The sequence below is a fragment of the Cherax quadricarinatus genome, chromosome 25, assembly GCF_038502225.1.
Source record: "Cherax quadricarinatus isolate ZL_2023a chromosome 25, ASM3850222v1, whole genome shotgun sequence".
Taxonomy (NCBI): Eukaryota; Metazoa; Arthropoda; class Malacostraca; order Decapoda; family Parastacidae; genus Cherax; species Cherax quadricarinatus.
In genome coordinates, this window is record NC_091316.1 from 3,409,873 (window position 1) to 3,429,669 (window position 19,797).

Below are 19,797 nucleotides of genomic sequence, written 5' to 3' on the forward strand. Positions count from 1 at the left end.
GACTCAAGTCCGGCCTGCCGGTTTCCCTGAATCCCTTCATAAATGTTACTTTGCTCACACTCCAACAGTACGTCAAGTATTAAAAACCATTTTCTCCATTCACTCCTATCAAACACGCTCACGCATGCCTGCTGGAAGTCCAAGCCCCTCGCACACAAAACCTCCTTTACCCCCTCCCTCCAACCCTTCCTAGGCCGACCCCTACCCCGCCTTCCTTCCACTACAGACTGATACACTCTTGAAGTCATTCTGTTTCGCTCCATTCTCTCTACATGTCCGAACCACCTCAACAACCCTTCCTCAGCCCTCTGGACAACAGTTTTGGTAATCCCGCACCTCCTCCTAACTTCCAAACTACGAATTCTCTGCATTATATTCACACCACACATTGCCCTCAGACATGACATCTCCACTGCCTCCAGCCTTCTCCTCGCTGCAACATTCATCACCCACGCTTCACACCCATATAAGAGCGTTGGTAAAACTATACTCTCATACATTCCCCTCTTTGCCTCCAAGGACAAAGTTCTTTGTCTCCACAGACTCCTAAGTGCACCACTCACTCTTTTTCCCTCATCAATTCTATGATTCACCTCATCTTTCATAGACCCATCCGCTGACACGTCCACTCCCAAATATCTGAATACGTTCACCTCCTCCATACTCTCTCCCTCCAATCTGATATTCAATCTTTCATCACCTAATCTTTTTGTTATCCTCATAACCTTACTCTTTCCTGTATTCACCTTTAATTTTCTTCTTTTGCACACCCTACCAAATTCATCCACCAATCTCTGCAACTTCTCTTCAGAATCTCCCAAGAGCACAGTGTCATCAGCAAAGAGCAGCTGTGACAACTCCCACTTTGTGTGTGATTCTTTATCTTTTAACTCCACGCCTCTTGCCAAGACCCTCGCAATTACTTCTCTTACAACCCCATCTATAAATATATTAAACAACCACGGTGACATCACACATCCTTGTCTAAGGCCTACTTTTACTGGGAAAAAATTTCCCTCTTTCCTACATACTCTAACTTGAGCCTCACTATCCTCGTAAAAACTCTTCACTGCTTTCAGTAACCTACCTCCTACACCATACACTTGCAACATCTGCCACATTTCCCCCCTATCCACCCTGTCATACGCCTTTTCCAAATCCATAAATGCCACAAAGACCTCTTTAGCCTTATCTAAATACTGTTCACTTATATGTTTCACTGTAAACACCTGGTCCACACACCCCCTACCTTTCCTAAAGCCTCCTTGTTCATCTGCTATCCTATTCTCCGTCTTACTCTTAATTCTTTCAATTATAACTCTACCATACACTTTACCAGGTACACTCAACAGACTTATCCCCCTATAATTTTTGCACTCTCTTTTATCCCCTTTGCCTTTATACAAAGGAACTATGCATGCTCTCTGCCAATCCCTAGGTACCTTACCCTCTTCCATACATTTATTAAATAATTGCACCAACCACTCCAAAACTATATCCCCACCTGCTTTTAACATTTCTATCTTTATCCCATCAATCCCGGCTGCCTTACCCCCTTTCATTTTACCTACTGCCTCACGAACTTCCCCCACACTCACAACTGGCTCTTCCTCACTCCTACAAGATGTTATTCCTCCTTGCCCTATACACGAAATCACAGCTTCCCTATCTTCATCAACATTTAACAATTCCTCAAAATATTCCTTCCATCTTCCCAATACCTCTAACTCTCCATTTAATAACTCTCCTCTCCTATTTTTAACTGACAAATCCATTTGTTCTCTAGGCTTTCTTAACTTGTTAATCTCACTCCAAAACTTTTTCTTATTTTCAACAAAATTTGTTGATAACATCTCACCCACTCTCTCATTTGCTCTCTTTTTACATTGCTTCACCACTCTCTTAACTTCTCTCTTTTTCTCCATATACTCTTCCCTCCTTGCATCACTTCTACTTTGTAAAAACTTCTCATATGCTAACTTTTTCTCCCTTACTACTCTCTTTACATCATCATTCCACCAATCGCTCCTCTTCCCTCCTGCACCCACTTTCCTGTAACCACAAACTTCTGCTGAACACTCTAACACTACATTTTTAAACCTACCCCATACCTCTTCGACCCCATTGCCTATGCTCTCATTAGCCCATCTATCCTCCAATAGCTGTTTATATCTTACCCTAACTGCCTCCTCTTTTAGTTTATAAACCTTCACCTCTCTCTTCCCTGATGTTTCTATTCTCCTTGTATCCCATCTACCTTTTACTCTCAGTGTAGCTACAACTAGAAAGTGATCTGATATATCTGTGGCCCCTCTATAAACATGTACATCCTGAAGTCTACTCAACAGTCTTTTATCTACCAATACATAATCCAACAAACTACTGTCATTTCGCCCTACATCATATCGTGTATACTTATTTATCCTCTTTTTCTTAAAATATGTATTACCTATAACTAAACCCCTTTCTATACAAAGTTCAATCAAAGGGCTCCCATTATCATTTACACCTGGCACCCCAAACTTACCTACCACACCCTCTCTAAAAGTTTCTCCTACTTTAGCATTCAAGTCCCCTACCACAATTACTCTCTCACTTGGTTCAAAGGCTCCTATACATTCACTTAACATCTCCCAAAATCTCTCTCTCTCCTCTGCATTCCTCTCTTCTCCAGGTGCATACACGCTTATTATGACCCACTTCTCGCATCCAACCTTTACTTTAATCCACATAATTCTTGAATTTACACATTCATATTCTCTTTTCTCCTTCCATAACTGATCATTTAACATTACTGCTACCCCTTCCTTTGCTCTAACTCTCTCAGATACTCCAGATTTAATCCCATTTATTTCCCCCCACTGAAACTCTCCTACCCCCTTCAGCTTTGTTTCGCTTAGGGCCAGGACATCCAACTTCTTTTCATTCATAACATCAGCAATCATCTGTTTCTTGTCATCCGCACTACATCCACGCACATTTAAGCAACCCAGTTTTATAAAGTTTTTCTTCTTCTCTTTTTTAGTAATTGTATACAGGAGAAGGGGTTACTAGCCCATTGCTCCCGGCATTTTAGTCGCCTCATACGACACGCATGGCTTACGGAGGAAAGATTCTTTTCCACTTCCCCATGGACAATAGAAGAAATAAAAAAGAACAAGAGCTATTTAGAAAAAGGAGAAAAACCTAGATGTATGTATATATATATATGCATGTGCGTGTCTGTGAAGTGTGACCAAAGTGTAAATAGGAGTAGCAAGATATCCCTGTTATCTTAGCGTGTTTATGAGACAGAAAAAGAAACCAGCAATCCTACCATCATGCAAAACAGTTACAGGTTTTTGTTTCACAGTCATCTGGCAGGACGGTAGTACTTCCCTGGGTGGTTGCTGTCTACCAACCTACTACCTACAGACAATTATTTTTACCTATGTTGGAATCGACATCAGAAGCGGTGATGGTTGTCAAGAGGGAGCCTCGAGGCAGCTCCTCTGCAACCTTCACATGAATGACTGGACTCTCAGTACTCCATGGAGGAGCAAAGACTGGCGGGAAGTCATTAACATCCACAATGGTTATGACAAGGTTGCCATGACCCACCTACAGAAAGAATACCCAGTCATTTTTTTTTTTGGCTGAGGAGAAATGGATGAGGACTCTGACAGGAACATAATATAATACGTACTTTGTTATGTTTAGGAAATTAAAAACAATATAAAACATAAATTGATGATAATTTCAGCTATGACAGTGTCTATAATTACCCCAAAATATACAAAATGTTATAAAACAATACAGCCTCTCTTCACTTAGCAACGTACTTGTTTACCACCGCCTTGGACTTATGACGGACTCTCTGACCAGTATGCATGCCTAAATAAATACAGCTGCTGCTGCACCACCGTAATGTATATTAGAGCTGATTTCCTCTGTTCTGTTTATTACCATATACAGTACACTACTGTATAAACATTTAAAAATATACCAAAAATGTTATAAATGGTGCAAAGGTGACGTTAAAACAATATCAAAGATGGCTGACACAAACCCACCAGCATTATAGTATGCTCCTCACTTAGTGATGAATTCGTTTACCGACATGGTCTTAAGAACGGAACCCCGTCGTTAAGTGAGGAGAGGCTGCTTATGAAAACTGCAAAAAGCAAGTTGATCCTAAACGTACCTACTATATTTATATAAATTTATTGAACCAAAGACTCAATCATACATAAAATTTGACATTATAAGAATTTAATTAATGTTTCTTCTGCTGTTATCTGTATTTTCTGAGCAGGTTTTTTTTTTTTTTCAAATTTTTATTTTTGCATATGCTCATTTAGGCCAAAGATCATTTTATTGGGCTCAAAATTGATCAAGAAAGGCAACTGTTTTTTTTAAATTTTGGTCGGCTACTAATGACAACTTAATTTATCATATGCATTGACTTTTAATATTTAATTATTTGAATGTGTTATATTTTCATTTTTGGAAAAAAATTTATTTTCAGTACTGGTCGTTTGAATATTTTTTTGTTCTGATTCAAATTTTCCATAAAATTCAGAATTACAAAGAGGCTTAGGTCCTGACCATTTCAGATATTTGCAGTTACTATGTACTGACTTTGGTTGATACAGTGGACCCCCGCATAACGATGGCATCGCATAGCGATTTTTCCGCATAACGATTACTTTTATCGCAAAATTTTTGCCGCGCATACCGATTAAAAACCCGCATACCGATTTTCGTCCGAGACGCGTCCAATGTGCCCTCAGCCAGCCTCACATGTGCCGCTCCGTCCCATTGTTTACCAGCCAGCCTCCGCGGTAACATCCAAGCATACACTCGGAATATTTCGTATTATTACAGTATTTTCGGTGCTGTTTCTGGAAAATAAGTGACCATGGGCCCCAAGAAAGCTTCTAGTGCCAACCCTGTGGTAAAAAGGGTGAGAATTAGTATGGAAATTAAGAAAGATTTTGAAGGGTTTGGGGCTAACCCTGAGAAGCCTATGCCAGTTGTGGAATCCATTGTGCCTACTTCAAAGATTAAGGAAATGTGTGCACAGTGGGTTGAACTGCAAACCTTTATAGATGAAAATCACCCTGACACAGCTGTTGCAAGCCGTGCTGTTGACTATTTCAATGACAATGTTGTGGCCCATTTTAGACAAATCGTAAAGGAACGGGAGGTACAGAGCTCTATGGACAGATTTGTTGTGCGACAGAGGTCCAGTGACTCTCAAGCTGGTCCTAGTGGCATTAAAAGAAGAAGGGAAGTAACCCCGGAAAAGGACTTGCTACCTCAAGTCGTAATGGAAGGGGATTCCCCTTCTAAACAGTAAGAAGATAATGCTCTCCCCTCCTCCCATCCCATCAATCATCACCAGATCTTCAATAAAAGTAAGTGTCATTTAATTGTGCATGCCTTTTTCAGTTTGTGTGTATTAAAATTAACATTTCATGTGGTAAAAAAAAATTTTTTTCATACTTTTGGGCGTCTTGCACGGATTAATTTGATTTCCATTATTTCTTATGGGGAAAATTCATTCGCATAACGATTATTTCGCATAACGATGAGCCCTCTTGCACGGATTAAAATCGTTAACCGGGGGTCCACTGTATATTTGAAGACAAACTGACGTTGCATGTACAATAAGTCCTCGATTTACAAACACTGAGAATCTCCTATACTGTGTATATCATTATTATATCATTATTATACACAATACAGAAGGTCCCCAATGTGTTCTTAAGTTGAAGTCTTCCTGTATTGTGAATATTACACACAATTCTTGAGGCCCCGAATGTGTTTGTAAGTCGAGAACTTACTGTAACATGCAAAGCTGCACTAACCTGCGGTGGTGTTGCTGACATATCAGTGACAGTAACACCCAAAGTCACCTCTGTGGCTACAGCTCGGTTGAGCTTCCTCGCTACAGTCACACTGCCGGTGACGGGGTCAACCACAAACACATCCTGTGTCATACGTGATTATAATGTTAACTGTATAAATTAGTTTTCTTTTTTAAGGGCATCATGCAATTTTTGTATAAACAAAACAGGAATTTGCAATACACAAATAACCTTAACATAGGAGAATGAAACTTATGATAATGTTTCGGTCTGACTAGGTATATACATGTATATATATATATACAAGAGGAGGGTGGGGCTGGGAGGAACTTTAGAGAAAAAATAAAGTAGTGGTGAACAGGTAAAAATAATAGCACTGTTCTGTAATGTAAAATATTCACTATTTTTTGTAAGAATTCATGATTGTGTTCTACATAAGTATATAATAATTTACACAGATATGAAACATTTAGGTAAAAATGCACTTATATGTGCATTCACTGAAAAATAATTTTTTTTTTTTTCAACAAGTCGGCGGTCTCCCACCGAGGCACGGTGACCCAAAAAAGAAAGAAAATCCCCAAAAAGAAAATACTTTCATCATCATTCAGCACTTTCACCACACTCACACATTATCACTGTTTTTGCAGAGGTGCTCAGAATACAACAGTTTAGAAGCATATATGTATACAGATACACAACATATCCCTCCAAACTGCCAATATCCCAAACCCCTCCTTTAAAGTGCAGGCATTGTACTTCCCATTTCCAGGACTCAAGTCTGACTATATGAAAATAATTATTTACCAAATTTTTATATGATGGTAAATTATACCATAAAGAAGAAGCAGTTAATTAAAAAAAAAATTCTTTTTATAATTAAATACTGTATTACATAAAAACTTCAGAGCTTTTTAATGATTCCATTTATTATAATAATATTTTTAATTTTTTTCAATAGGTCAGCCATCTCCCACCAAGGCAGGGTGACCCAAAAAAGAAAAAAAACACTTTCACCATCATTCACACATAATCACTTATGTGAGAAGTAAAAAAAAATGCCTATTAGTATTTTCCCAAGAAATCTTGAAAGCCATTATGAAATAAATATTCATTAAAAACTTGCTGCAAGTGCATTTTCTATTTAAGAAATTCATAGGCTTTAAGTATTATACAGATTCACTACATATTGTATTATCCCAATGACCTAAATAATTTCATAAAAAAATTATATTTGATTTCACAAATTATTTAGCATGGTACACAGTATACTGTATATACATATCAATAATCCAGATCCTGTTATACATGGCCTCCTCTCTGAAAGATAGGTGGGGCTGTTGCAGTTACCAGGGATATTTGAGCTTGAGCTGTGACATTCACACACTTCTAGTACAATAGCTACTGAATGAATGATGGTGAATATGTTGCCTTCTTTGATTCACAAGTCCTGGTCATGGACTGGGCCATGGGGGCATTGACCCCTGGAACACCCTCCTGGTATGCCCTACCTTGGTGGGAGATGGCTGATATAGCAAAAAAAAAAAAAATTCAGATAGAAATACAGATAATTTTAGCGAAAGGAAGAGAGATCAGGAAGTTAACTCACTGCTAGGGCATCCCTTTGAGGTCCTTCCACAGGACGTCCCTCACTATCAACTGCAGACACTGGTAAGTTGACCCCAAAGACAAGAGCTCCCTCTCCCTCCACATCAGGGTCCTGTGCTGTCAGCTTGTAGAATGTTGTGCCTTCTTGCAAATCCTCTGACACCTAATAAGAAACAAGCAGAAAAGGTTAACAGTGTTATTTATAAATTATCATGATTAAAAGTTAATATAAAAAAAATCACCCTGAAAACTAAATCTGAAAAGCATCTGAGTAACAATAAATTTCAATTTCTCATGCATGTAAAAACAAATTATGTATAAATTTATACCCTCCAGGTATATCCAAAACTAATATTTATTTATTTTTTTTTTTTTCAACAAGTCGGTCGTCTCCCACCGAGGCAGGGTGACCCAAAAAAAAAGAAAGAAAATCCCCGAAAAGAAAATACTTTCATCATCATTCAACACTTTCACCACACTCACACATTATCACTGCTTTTGCAGAGGTGCTCAGAATACAACAGCTTAGAAGCATATACGTATAGAGATACACAACATATCCCTCCAAACTGCCAATATCCCAAACCCCTCCTTTAAAGTGCAGGCATTGTACTTCCCATTTCCAGGACTCAAGTCCGACTATATGAAAATAACCGGTTTCCCTGAATCCCTTCACTAAATATTACCCTGCTCACACTCCAACAGATCGTCAGGTCCCAAGTATCATTCGTCTCCATTCACTCCTATCTAACACGCTCATGCACGCTTGCTGGAAGTCCAAGCCCCTCACCCACAAAACCTCCTTTACCCCCTCTTTCCAACCCTTTCGAGGACGACCCCTACCCCTCTTTCCTTCCCCTATAGATTTATATGCTTTCCATGTCATTCTACTTTGATCCATTCTCTCTAAATGACCAAACCACCTCAACAACCCCTCTTCTGCCCTCTGACTAATGCTTTTATTAACTCCACACCTTCTCCTAATTTCCACACTCCGAATTTTCTGCATAATATTTACACCACACATTGCCCTTAGACAGGACATCTCCACTGCCTCCAACCGTCTCCTCGCTGCTGCATTTACCACCCAAGCTTCACATCCATATAAGAGTGTTGGTACTACTATACTTTCATACATTCCCTTCTTTGCCTCCATAGATAACGTTTTTTGACTCCACATATACCTCAACGCACCACTCACCTTTTTTCCCTCATCAATTCTATGATTAACCTCATCCTTCATAAATCCATCTGCCGACACATCAACTCCTAAGTAAACCATACCCCCGGCCGGGATTGAACCCGCGGTCATAGAGTCTCAAAACTCCAGCCCGTCGCGCTAGCCACTAGACCAGCTAGCCACAATAAGATTCATCCAACTAGGTATATTTCTACACCATAGGAAAGTTAGCACAGGCACCTCTGTGACCACAAATGCAAGTTTTTACAGACGAATCTCCAGCTAGCGTGGCCGTGACGAACTCTAGCTCAAGTCCCTTCACTGCCGTCAACATGACTTAAGAAATCGTAATGACACGATTGCAAATAAACCATACCCCCGGCCGGGATTGAACCCGCGGTCATAGAGTCTCAAAACTCCAGCCCGTCGCGCTAGCCACTAGACCAGCTAGCCACAATAAGATTCATCCAACTAGGTATATTTCTACACCATAGGAAAGTTAGCACAGGCACCTCTGTGACCACAAATGCAAGTTTTTACAGACGAATCTCCAGCTAGCGTGGCCGTGACGAACTCTAGCTCAAGTCCCTTCACTGCCGTCAACATGACTTAAGAAATCGTGCTAACTTTCCTATGGTGTAGAAATATACCTAGTTGGATGAATCTTATTGTGGCTAGCTGGTCTAGTGGCTAGCGCGACGGGCTGGAGTTTTGAGACTCTATGACCGCGGGTTCAATCCCGGCCGGGGGTATGGTTTATTTGCAATCGTGTCATTACGATTTCTTAAGTCATGTTGACGGCAGTGAAGGGACTTGAGCTAGAGTTCGTCACGGCCACGCTAGCTGGAGATTCGTCTGTAAAAACTTGCATTTGTGGTCACAGAGGTGCCTGTGCTAACTTTCCTATGGTGTAGAAATATACCTAGTTGGATGAATCTTATTGTGGCTAGCTGGTCTAGTGGCTAGCGCGACGGGCTGGAGTTTTGAGACTATGACCGCGGGTTCAATCCCGGCCGGGGGTATGGTTTATTTGCAATCGTGTCATTGCGATTTCTTAAGTCAACTCCTAAGTATCTGAAAACATTCACTTCTTCCATACTCCTCCTCCCCAATTTGATATTGAAGTTAATATAATTTCCACAGGAAATTCAAAAATAAACAGCACAGTCAAATTATTAAACACCTGGAGTATACCTGGAGAGGGTTTTGAAGGTCAATGCACACACGACCTAGCCTGTGACCAGGCCTCACGGTGGATCAGGGCCTGATCAGCCAGGCTGTTACTGTTGGCCACATGCAAACCGATGTATAAAACACAGCTCAGCTGGTCAGGTATTGACTTTAGGTGCCTTTCCAATGCCTTCTTGAAAACAGCCAGGGGTCTAATGGTAATTCCCCTTGTGTATGCTGGGAGGCAGCTGAACAGTCTTGGGCCCCCTCACACTTCCAATGAAAGACTTATCACTACCATCAAGTGGTAAGTTAAAAAATAAAGTTGTGATAAGATGTTTTTACTGACCTGTGTACGCTGGGTAGTTGGGGTGAAGTAAGGACTCTTGTCATTGTTGTTGATGATGCTGACAGTGAGAGTACTGGTAGAAGTCTGTTGTGGAATGCCTAGTTTAAGAAGAGAAAGGAAAGCTGATGTATTATTTTTGACTAATGGCATTGCAACTACCAGGTATTTAAATTTAAAATATTCTCAGTATGTACTGTATAGAAAATTATTTTTTATTACAACAATGACTCCACATCCTATATTTTTTGTTAATTCAATGGCCATCTCCTGCCAAGACAAGATGACCAAAGAAAAAACACATTTGTAAATATTATCAATCGACGTCTTTCCAGAAGTGTGCAACATTCCCACCTCTCCTTCGGAATGCAGGCATTGCCTTCCTATGACTCAAGTCCAGCTTACCAGATTCCCTGAATCCCTTCACAAAAACATTAATTAAAGACTGCCAGGAATGCTGTGCATCTTATGGACTTTCTATTTATAGTAAATTTTGTATATGCAATGATCTGAAACAAAGAATCTGAATATGAATTCAGAATATGACTCAACAAAGTGATTATAAATGTTAGTTTCACATAAATTTAAAATATTTTTAAGAAGTGGGGGTCAGAAAGAAATGTATATAATATAAGAATGACATATTTATAGGTTTTTAATGTTTTCATCCCTTAATTATGATAAATTACATTTCAAATGCAATTATTTTAATCATTTTAGAACAATGATAAACTTTTGCACATGACAGCTTCCCCACTGTATCTAGTGATGTTGTAATTTAAGAGATTATTTTTGCTAACCTCTGTCTGTGGCTACGATTTCAATATCGTAGCTCTTTCGCCGGTCATAATCAAGCTTTCGGGCAACTGTGATGATGCCTGTAGTACCATCAATAGCAAAATCGTCATATCCTCCACGATGGATGCGGTATACGATGGCAGCATTGGCTCCTGTGTCTGCATCACTGGCGGAAACCTGCTCTACCACACTCCCTGGAAAGACCAGAATTAGCATTATTGTATGAGTAACCCATTGATGTCTACTCTAATTGAGCTATTTATAGTACAGCAAAAATCAGTATTTGACAGTTGTAAATATTAAACAATTGCTAGGTTAGAAATTTAACACAGAGCAGATGACCACTAAACAAGAGATACTCTTCTATATATGAACATATAACACTGCAATTCATTTGAAGAGCTGGCTTTCACATGCAAACAGATGAATTCTTATAACATATAAATAATGATTCCTTAGACAAAGCTGCCCATGACATACCTTCAGGAGCATTTTCCTGAACAGCAGCCAGGTACGGGTTCTTGCTGAAGACTGGAACATTGTTGTTGGCATCCCGGACTGACACTTTTATGTTGGCAGTGTGAGAGCCCTCACCATCATTGGCCTGAGAAAGAAGTGAAGAATACTCACAGCAGGATCATAGGAACTGATATCAGTTATGATAAAAACCAAGACAATGAGAGATTGCTACAACAAACATCGTATAAGACCCTCAATAAAGTGTCATATTTTAGGACAACAACAGTTTTATATTCTTCCTCTGTAAGCCATGCGTGTCATAAGAGGTGACTAAAATGCTGGGAGCTTGTAACCCCCATTTTTTCCAACAAATCTGCTGTATCCCATCGAGGCAGAGCAACGTAAAAAGAAAAATGAAAGTTTTTTCTTTTTAAATTTAGTAATTTATACAGGAGAAGGGGTTACTAGCCCCTTGCTCTCGGCACTGTATTTGCCTCTTACAACTCGCATGGCTTACGGAAGAATTCTTTTCCACTTTCCCATGGAAATAAGAAGAAATGAACAAGAACTGTTAAGAAAATTGGGTGTACTCACCTAGTTATGGTTGCAGGGGTTGAGTCATAGCTCCTGGCCCCTCCTCTTCACTGGTCACTACTGGGTCACTCTCCCTGAACCATGAGCTTTATCATACCTCTGCTTAAAGCTATGTATGGATCCTGCCTCCATTACATCGCTTCCCACACTATTCCACTTCCTGACTACTCTGTGACTGAAGAAATACTTCCTAACATCCCTGTGATTCATCTGTGTCTTCAACTTCCAATTATGTCCCTTTGTTGCTGTGTCCCATCTCTGGAACATCCTGTCTTTGTCCACCTTGTCAATTCCTCTCGGTATTTTATATGTCGTTATCATGTCCCCCTTCTCTCCTGTCCTCCAGTGTCGTCAGGTGTGTAAATATAGATGTGTGTACATGCATGTGTAGTATGGTAATCCCTTCTCCTATATAAATTACTAAATGTGAAAAGAAAAACTTTCATTTTTCTTTTAAAGTCACCCTGCCTTGGTGGGATATGGTTGGTTCATTGGAAAAAAAAAAAAAGTAATTCATGAAGAAGCACTAAACAAGATACTGCCACAAGTAGTGAAATGCAGACAATGAACGAGAAAACTATATACGTACATTGCAAGAGTGTAAGGCTATCTAAAGAAAACAATATGAGGATTATCTTACCTCTACAGTGAGAATAATGTAGTCAGTCTTCAGGTTGGATATATCCAGTCCAGATTCACTAGCAACACGAATTCTACCAGAGTCTGGGTTAATAGTGAATAGTCCTGTAGGGTCACCACCCACGATGCTGTAAACAACGCGAGAAGTGGCATCCGGATCTTCAGCCTGAAGAATGATAATGAAGTTGCAATAATAGTGGAAGGATCAAAATAACCCTTAAAGCAAAGACAGAATCACAAAGAGAGTCACATCTGTTATACTTGAATTTATCAGCAATTTTTACTTGGGAAAGTTACCGAAGCAAGACAAAACACTAATTAAAAAACTCAGAAAAATGTGCTAAAATGGTGTTTTACTGCATAATTTGTCGATGTAGAACATTCTGAACGCTTTTAAGAGAAACCTCATTTTTTAGCTAAAATTCATAGATTTTCACACTTTTATATCAGAATTGCTGCTGAGAAATGGCTGATATGATACAAAAATCTTCATTATCTAGATGCAATACAGTGTATAGTTTTAGGCCATAAAAAATACTCACCGTGACAAACAACGGTGGGTCAAAATCGGGTGCTCCCTCGTCAATAACAGCACGGTACTGCTGACGAGAGAACTTTGGAGGGTTGTCATTACTGTCAGCAAGTGTTACGCGTACTGGCACCACTGTTGTGTGGCCTGTACCACCTGCATCTGTGGCCTGGGAAATAAAGCTGGAATTATATATGTGGCAAGTAACAGACAGACACATGTACATAATCTGTAGCTTAATGGGTCTTAAAACTGATTTTGCTAAACTCTAAAAAGAATTATACTGGGTGAGTTACAAAAACTCAGTATAGGTCTGGCATTAAACAGCATGATAAGAATAGAAACAGTGATATGAAATAAGCCATACCACAGGTGAGGAATTTTTCTGGTCATAGTACTACAAAAGTGATATAATTTTTAAACCCACCACACAAGAACAATCAAACAAAATCACTAGTTATTTCATTAACACTAGAACAGGCATCCTCCAATATAAGAATTTTCTTCTGCAGTGGAAGAGAAAAGTTTAGTATAAAAAAGAGCATTTGCTTGAAAAAAAAAATGGCAAAACATGTATGAATGAGGGAAAAAGAGACATGCCTGAAACGAGAGAAAATAGGTTGGACGTTCCTCGTAATCAAGACAGTTGCGGTGGCCGGGAGTGTCACAGAAAGCCACTGTCATCACTCCAGACGTGGCATCAACATCAAACCTTTAATGGGAAAAGTACGCAAGTTTATTTAGGCACAGGTACACACAAGTACAATTATCATACATATTGTAAATTACCTAGGATAACCCAAAAAAGTCTGACAAAGTGAAGATCAATAAGAATTTTGATATTAGGAATGAAAACTGTTCACTCTTTTACTACAAGCTGAGATTTGACTGAATTGTCTATTAATTAGAGAAATAATAACAATGAATTACTCCTACACAGAAATCAAAATTTTATTTATTAACCTAATATCAACAGTGTTTAGTTTAGTTAAAGACAGGTGTGAAGATCATATCATCCTTCTGAGTAGCAGAATGTTTAATGGAAAAATCACAAAGGACAAGTTAAAACTGCTGCTGTACGGAAGCCTTAAATAGATGCATAGTAATCAAAACTATACCACATCTCAAAAAAAAATTATTTTTTTCAAAACCTAAGAGAAACAATGGTGTAATTAAGAGAGAGATCTTTAACTTGAATAATACATCTGTTTTAATGTATAATTCTAGTGATACAGGTAGAAGGCTGGTAGATAGCAACCACCCAGGGAGGTGTACTACTGTCCTGCCAAGTGACTGTGAAACAGAAACTTGTAATTGTTTTACATGATGGTAGGATTACTGGTGACTTTTCTCCGTCTCATAAACACGTGGGATAACACGTCTATCTTGCTACTTCTACTTACACTTAGGTCATACTAAACATGCATGTACATGCATATTCATTTACACAACCATCTGGGTTTTCTAAAACAAAAAACTTTCATTTTTTGTTTTAGGTTGCCCTGCCTTGGTGGGATATGGCTAGTTTATTGAAAAAAAAATCTAGTGATCTGTTTCTTAGTACCATAATGAGAGAAGTAACTGAGATTCAGATGCTGGGATATATAGTACAGCTAATGATTAGGTTTGTACTATTGCAGAGATCAGTAAATGTTGATAAAAAAAATAATATAAATTTAACAAATATGCAAAATCGGGGCATCTTTATTTTATAGTAATTTTGCCAACCAGTGGCTTTATCAATACAATACAGGGACATAAACAGAAGACTGTAGAAGAGGAGGTAATCAGTCCCTCAAACTAGCAGAATTATAAAACAAAGACAGAAGATGAGGTAATCAGTCCCCAACTTAATAGTAGTAGTTCAGTACTGTTGTCTTGATTGGCAAAACTTCTACAAAACAGGGTACCAAGAAGTGGCATGTGTCTAATTCATCATCATATTGGTGTTACATACCATTAATATTTATGTACTAACAGAAATTTAGTCAATTTTAAGACAAAACTCTTACAATACTGAAAAAGCAGATCTCTGTCAGTTCTGTCATTGCCTGTTTTATTCTATGGTGGAGCATTAAAGAAAGGCATGATTAGTGCCACCACTTACTTTTCAGCACCATTACCAAAGAGTGAATATTTTATTCCATCAGTGCCAAACTGCCCGGTATCCCGGTCAGAGGCAACGATGGTAGTAACAACAGTGCCAGGGTTGGCAGTTTCTGAGACAACTGCTGTGTAAGCCTCCTGGTCAAACTGTGGTGAATTGTCATTAGTATCAGTGACAGAGACAACAACTGTAGCTGTGGATGACAGCCGAGGATTTGTTAAGGTCTCCTCTGCAATCACCTGCAGTAAAGAAACAAAGAATTAGTTTTTCAACAATCATAGGCAAACCTTGTATATTTGATTAAATTGCTCAAATTTTTTTTCCCCTCTCTCCTTCCTCTCTAGCTCCCCTCCATATAATATAGGAAAAAGTTGCACTATACACACAAATAACATGCACATATTTTGCAGCAATAATAATGTGTAGGATGCCGAGGATTATCAACAAACTCAAACTAGTTTTAGATTTTTTTTTAGAGGGGGAGGGGGAAGATATAAGGATATTGTAGGACCTGAAGTTTAATGAACTGCATTAGCTCATCTAATAGGGCTCAATATGTACAGTATCTTGTACATATGTAAATATTTGGCATACCTGCAAGAGGAACTTGCGCTGGTTGGGATTCTCAAAGTCGAGGGGTCCATGAGCCACTCTGATGCTGACAGAAGATGATCCTGAGGCCACCTGTGGCTCCACACTGAAAATTCCAGACGCATCCACAAGGCGTAAGCTGAACACTGAGTTGGAACCCTAATGAGAAACGTCAGACCATGAAGCACTTGCTTTTCATATTAATCCAAACATCACCTTAAGTCCATAGGATACAAAAGAAACTATGAATTAGGAAGTCAGGATGTCTAATCACAATCATAGAGGAGAGTCCACTCAGATACTCTACCATGCTTCAGTTATGCAGAGAATCATTTATCAAAACTAAACCTAAAGATATTTTTTGCTATCTTTTCCTCTGACAACTATGACAGGAACAGAGCCAGACCAGCTCTTAACTACCTACCACATCAGTATCCTGGACAAACATGTCAAGGTTAGGAAGAGGGGTCCCATCGGGAACATTTTCCGGCACAGAGGCTCGATACTCCCGTTTGTTGAAGGATGGAGGCTCATCGTTCACATCACGAATAGTAATGGTTACATCAGCTACAGTTTCTGTATCTTTTGTACCAATGGGGCTCCCATTGATTGTCTCATAAGCCTGAAATAAGAGAAAATTCTTGAGGAGAGTGACAGGAACAGTGCAAAAACAAAAGTACAGTAAATGTTATAAGACAAAAGCCTTGTCATGAGGTGGCTTTAGTCATCTTTCACTACCATTAGGAAAGAGTACCTCTCTTTTTTTTTTTTTTTGTATTTTCAGTAATCTGGAACAAAATCTTCATCAACCTGCAAAGGTTCTTGATCAGCATCAACAAATTCATCAAGCTTGTCTAGCCTACAATATTTGTTTAATAAACACCGATATTTGATCCTAATGATTTTTCTCACTCTTGACCTTGTCTAATTACAGTCACTTGACTCACCTTGACCCTGACTTTGACCACACCATCAGGAGACTGTAGGGCTTCACGATCCAGTGGTTTTGCAGTGCGAAGCTCACCAGATTTGGCATCTAAAGTGAAGAAGTCCAGTGGATCTACAAAGAAAGAGATGCTACATGTTACCAAAATGAATTAAGATGACTTAACCTTAAATAAATTTATTAGACAATCTTTACCTTTCTAATCAATTTATCTTACCCTTTCTCTGAATGAATACAATTTTGCTTTCACTAAAAATAGTAAAATAGCATCAAAGAATAAATAATTAAAATACTAAAGCTAAAACAATTTATAACAGAACTGGGAGATATTTTGGTCAGTCTTGGGGAGAAGCCTGACATAAGAATGGAGGAACACTGCAGCAGGCTTACTGGCCCATACAAGACAAGTCCTTATCAAAAACACCAACAGCAACCCACACACTTAAGAACATAAGAATGGAGGAACATTATATTGAGTCAGGGCCTCGAAAGGCGAGGAGACAGCCAAGGTCAAGTCACATCCAGTGTGTTCTTCAGATCAAAACATTTGGCAGTATAATGGGAGAGGAAAGTATCTCTCTCCTGCTCATGTTATAATATAAATACTGAACTAAGCTTTTACTATTACATGTATATTATTATTTTAGCGTGGCTACAGTTTTGCTTACATTGCTGAGTATCTTATGGCTTCCACCACTGTACTTAAGTATGTGTGTCTGTTGAAAAAATTAAAAATTTCAGATAGGGAAAATATAGAATAATCAAGTAATGACTGACAGTAATTCCAAGATACACCAGTAAAAGATACAAATCAATGAAAAAGTCTTTTGGTAAACTAACAACAATAACCATAGCATAAACTTATCAGAAGCTCACAGAAAAAACTACAAAATTATTCTGATAAGTACACATGTATTAATGCTGGACACCCAGTTAGCTCAGAAGAGCACGTACAGGTGTATGATAAAATACTCACTGGTAATAAGTTCATATCTGATAGGTCTAGGAGCTCCAGTGTCACCGTCTGCTGCCTGAAGGCTCATGACTCGGGTACCAATGGCATCATCCTCGGTAATAATGCCAGTGAGGGAGCCAGAGAAAACTGGAGGGGAATTCTGCACATCTCTCACTCGTATCACTACACCCACGCTTGACACCTGCCCTCCATCCTGCCATCGTCATGTTGAAGTTTGTGTAAGGTAATGAGATGTGGTAAAGATTCAATGCACATCATTAGTTTCATACATATTCAAAATTCAGTTCAAACAGTACTGTATTAATATTTGTTTATTCTCTATTTAGCCATCTAAAGAAATGAGATGCATCTCAAACTACAAAAAAAATAGTATTAAAAATATATACTACCATAAAGGCTCTGCACAATCATCTTGAAGAATAGGAATATAAATTATTATAACCTTTGGTCTACTTCCTCCAAAAGTGTGCCAGCATTTTCATGACCAATATTCAATTTAGCTGACAGTAACTTACTACACGAGTGAAATTTACTTAAAATCTTACAGAGATATTCTTAGAAATGTAAAAGCTAACACTTTTAAAATGCATTAAATTAAGTTACTCACTGAGGCAACCAATTTAAACTGGTAAAGGTTGCGAGTAGAATATTGAAGGGGTTGATTAAGGACGAGGCTGCCTGAGAACTTGCGAGCAGAGGTCTGAGAGGCCACAATGGTAAAAGCCTTACAAACATCATCACCCTAGGAAGACAAGATTTAAAAAGCAATTAAAGCACTGAATGAAACAAGATTGTTTAATTAAGTGCCTACTACAATACTAATGATACACTGTGTAACAATTAATGTCAAATAGTTTCATTCATTCAACATTGCAAATTGACTCATTCCACATAAGGAAAGAGCACTGCAGCAGGTCTATTGACCCACATTAGGTAGGTCCAAGTCACCTACCAGCTTAATCAACTGGCCAAAGCCTGTCAGGTGTAAGGCACATCCACTTAAGAAGGTTGGAGCACAGCATCAAACCCACCAGCACAAGCCAGTCAGGTCCAACTCACACCCACCCACCCACCCACCCACACCCACTCTACCTACCTACCTGCCTGCCTGGAGTCTACCTGGAGGGCGTTCTGGGGATCAACACCCCCATTGCCCAGTCCACGACCAGGCCTCCCAGTGGATCAAGGCCTGATCAACGAGGCTGTTACTGCTGGCCGCATGTACGCCAACGTACAAACCATAGCCCAGCTGATCCAGCACTAACTTTAGGCATCTGTCCAGCTTCCTCTTGAAGACAACCAGAGGTCTACTGGTAATGCCCCTTATGGCTAGTGGGAGGCTGTTGAACAGTCTTGGGCCCTGGACACTTATTGTATTTTCTCTTAGTGTACCAGTAGCACCCCTAGTTTTCACTGGGGGTATGTTGCATCGCTTGCCAAGTCTTTTGCTTTCATAGGGAGTGATTTCTGTTTGCAGAAACTGGACCCCAATGGAAATAAGTCACTCTGTCTGACTTTTTTGGGTTATCCTAGGTTCTCTACACATATGCTGCTATGTATGATAATTCTATGTAACTGTATTTGTGTATACCTGAATAAACTTACTTACTTACTTACTATTTGTCTAACCTATTTTTAAAACTACACAATGACAGTACTCAAGAGTTTGTTCCACTCCTCCACAACTCTACCAAACCAGTGCTTTCCTATCCTTTCTGAACCTAAATTTTTCCAACTTGAAACCATTGCTGCTCCTATCTTGGATACTTTCAGCAAGTTATAAACATCCCATATATTTAATCCTGTTTTCCATTTATACGCCTCAATCATATCCTCCCTAATTCTATGCCTTTCTAGAGAGTGCAGATTTAGAGCCCTCAGTTTGTCCTCATAGGAAAGATTTCTGATATATGGAATAATCTAAGTGAGGCCTAACCAAAGATATATAGAGCTACAGAAAAAAGACCCCAATGGAAATAAGTCACTCTGTCTGACTTTTCTG

General features: G+C 39.1%; 1 protein-coding gene across 1 annotated transcript in view; it reads right to left on the bottom strand.

Annotated features, from left to right (window-relative positions):
• Cad87A (cadherin 87A) overlaps window positions 1-19,797 on the bottom strand; it is a 134,775-nt gene that overhangs the window by 27,717 nt on the left and 87,261 nt on the right. The window contains exons 6-20 of the mRNA XM_070088566.1: window positions 18,403-18,537; window positions 17,796-17,988; window positions 16,821-16,933; window positions 16,298-16,495; window positions 15,877-16,032; window positions 15,283-15,521; window positions 13,776-13,887; window positions 13,189-13,344; window positions 12,648-12,812; window positions 11,435-11,558; window positions 10,957-11,148; window positions 10,160-10,257; window positions 7,462-7,623; window positions 5,853-5,975; window positions 3,429-3,600 (exon numbers count right to left, since the gene is read on the bottom strand). Coding sequence (XP_069944667.1) covers window positions 3,429-3,600; window positions 5,853-5,975; window positions 7,462-7,623; window positions 10,160-10,257; window positions 10,957-11,148; window positions 11,435-11,558; window positions 12,648-12,812; window positions 13,189-13,344; window positions 13,776-13,887; window positions 15,283-15,521; window positions 15,877-16,032; window positions 16,298-16,495; window positions 16,821-16,933; window positions 17,796-17,988; window positions 18,403-18,537 — 2,338 coding nt within the window. The remainder of the gene's footprint in view (window positions 1-3,428; window positions 3,601-5,852; window positions 5,976-7,461; window positions 7,624-10,159; window positions 10,258-10,956; window positions 11,149-11,434; window positions 11,559-12,647; window positions 12,813-13,188; window positions 13,345-13,775; window positions 13,888-15,282; window positions 15,522-15,876; window positions 16,033-16,297; window positions 16,496-16,820; window positions 16,934-17,795; window positions 17,989-18,402; window positions 18,538-19,797) is intronic.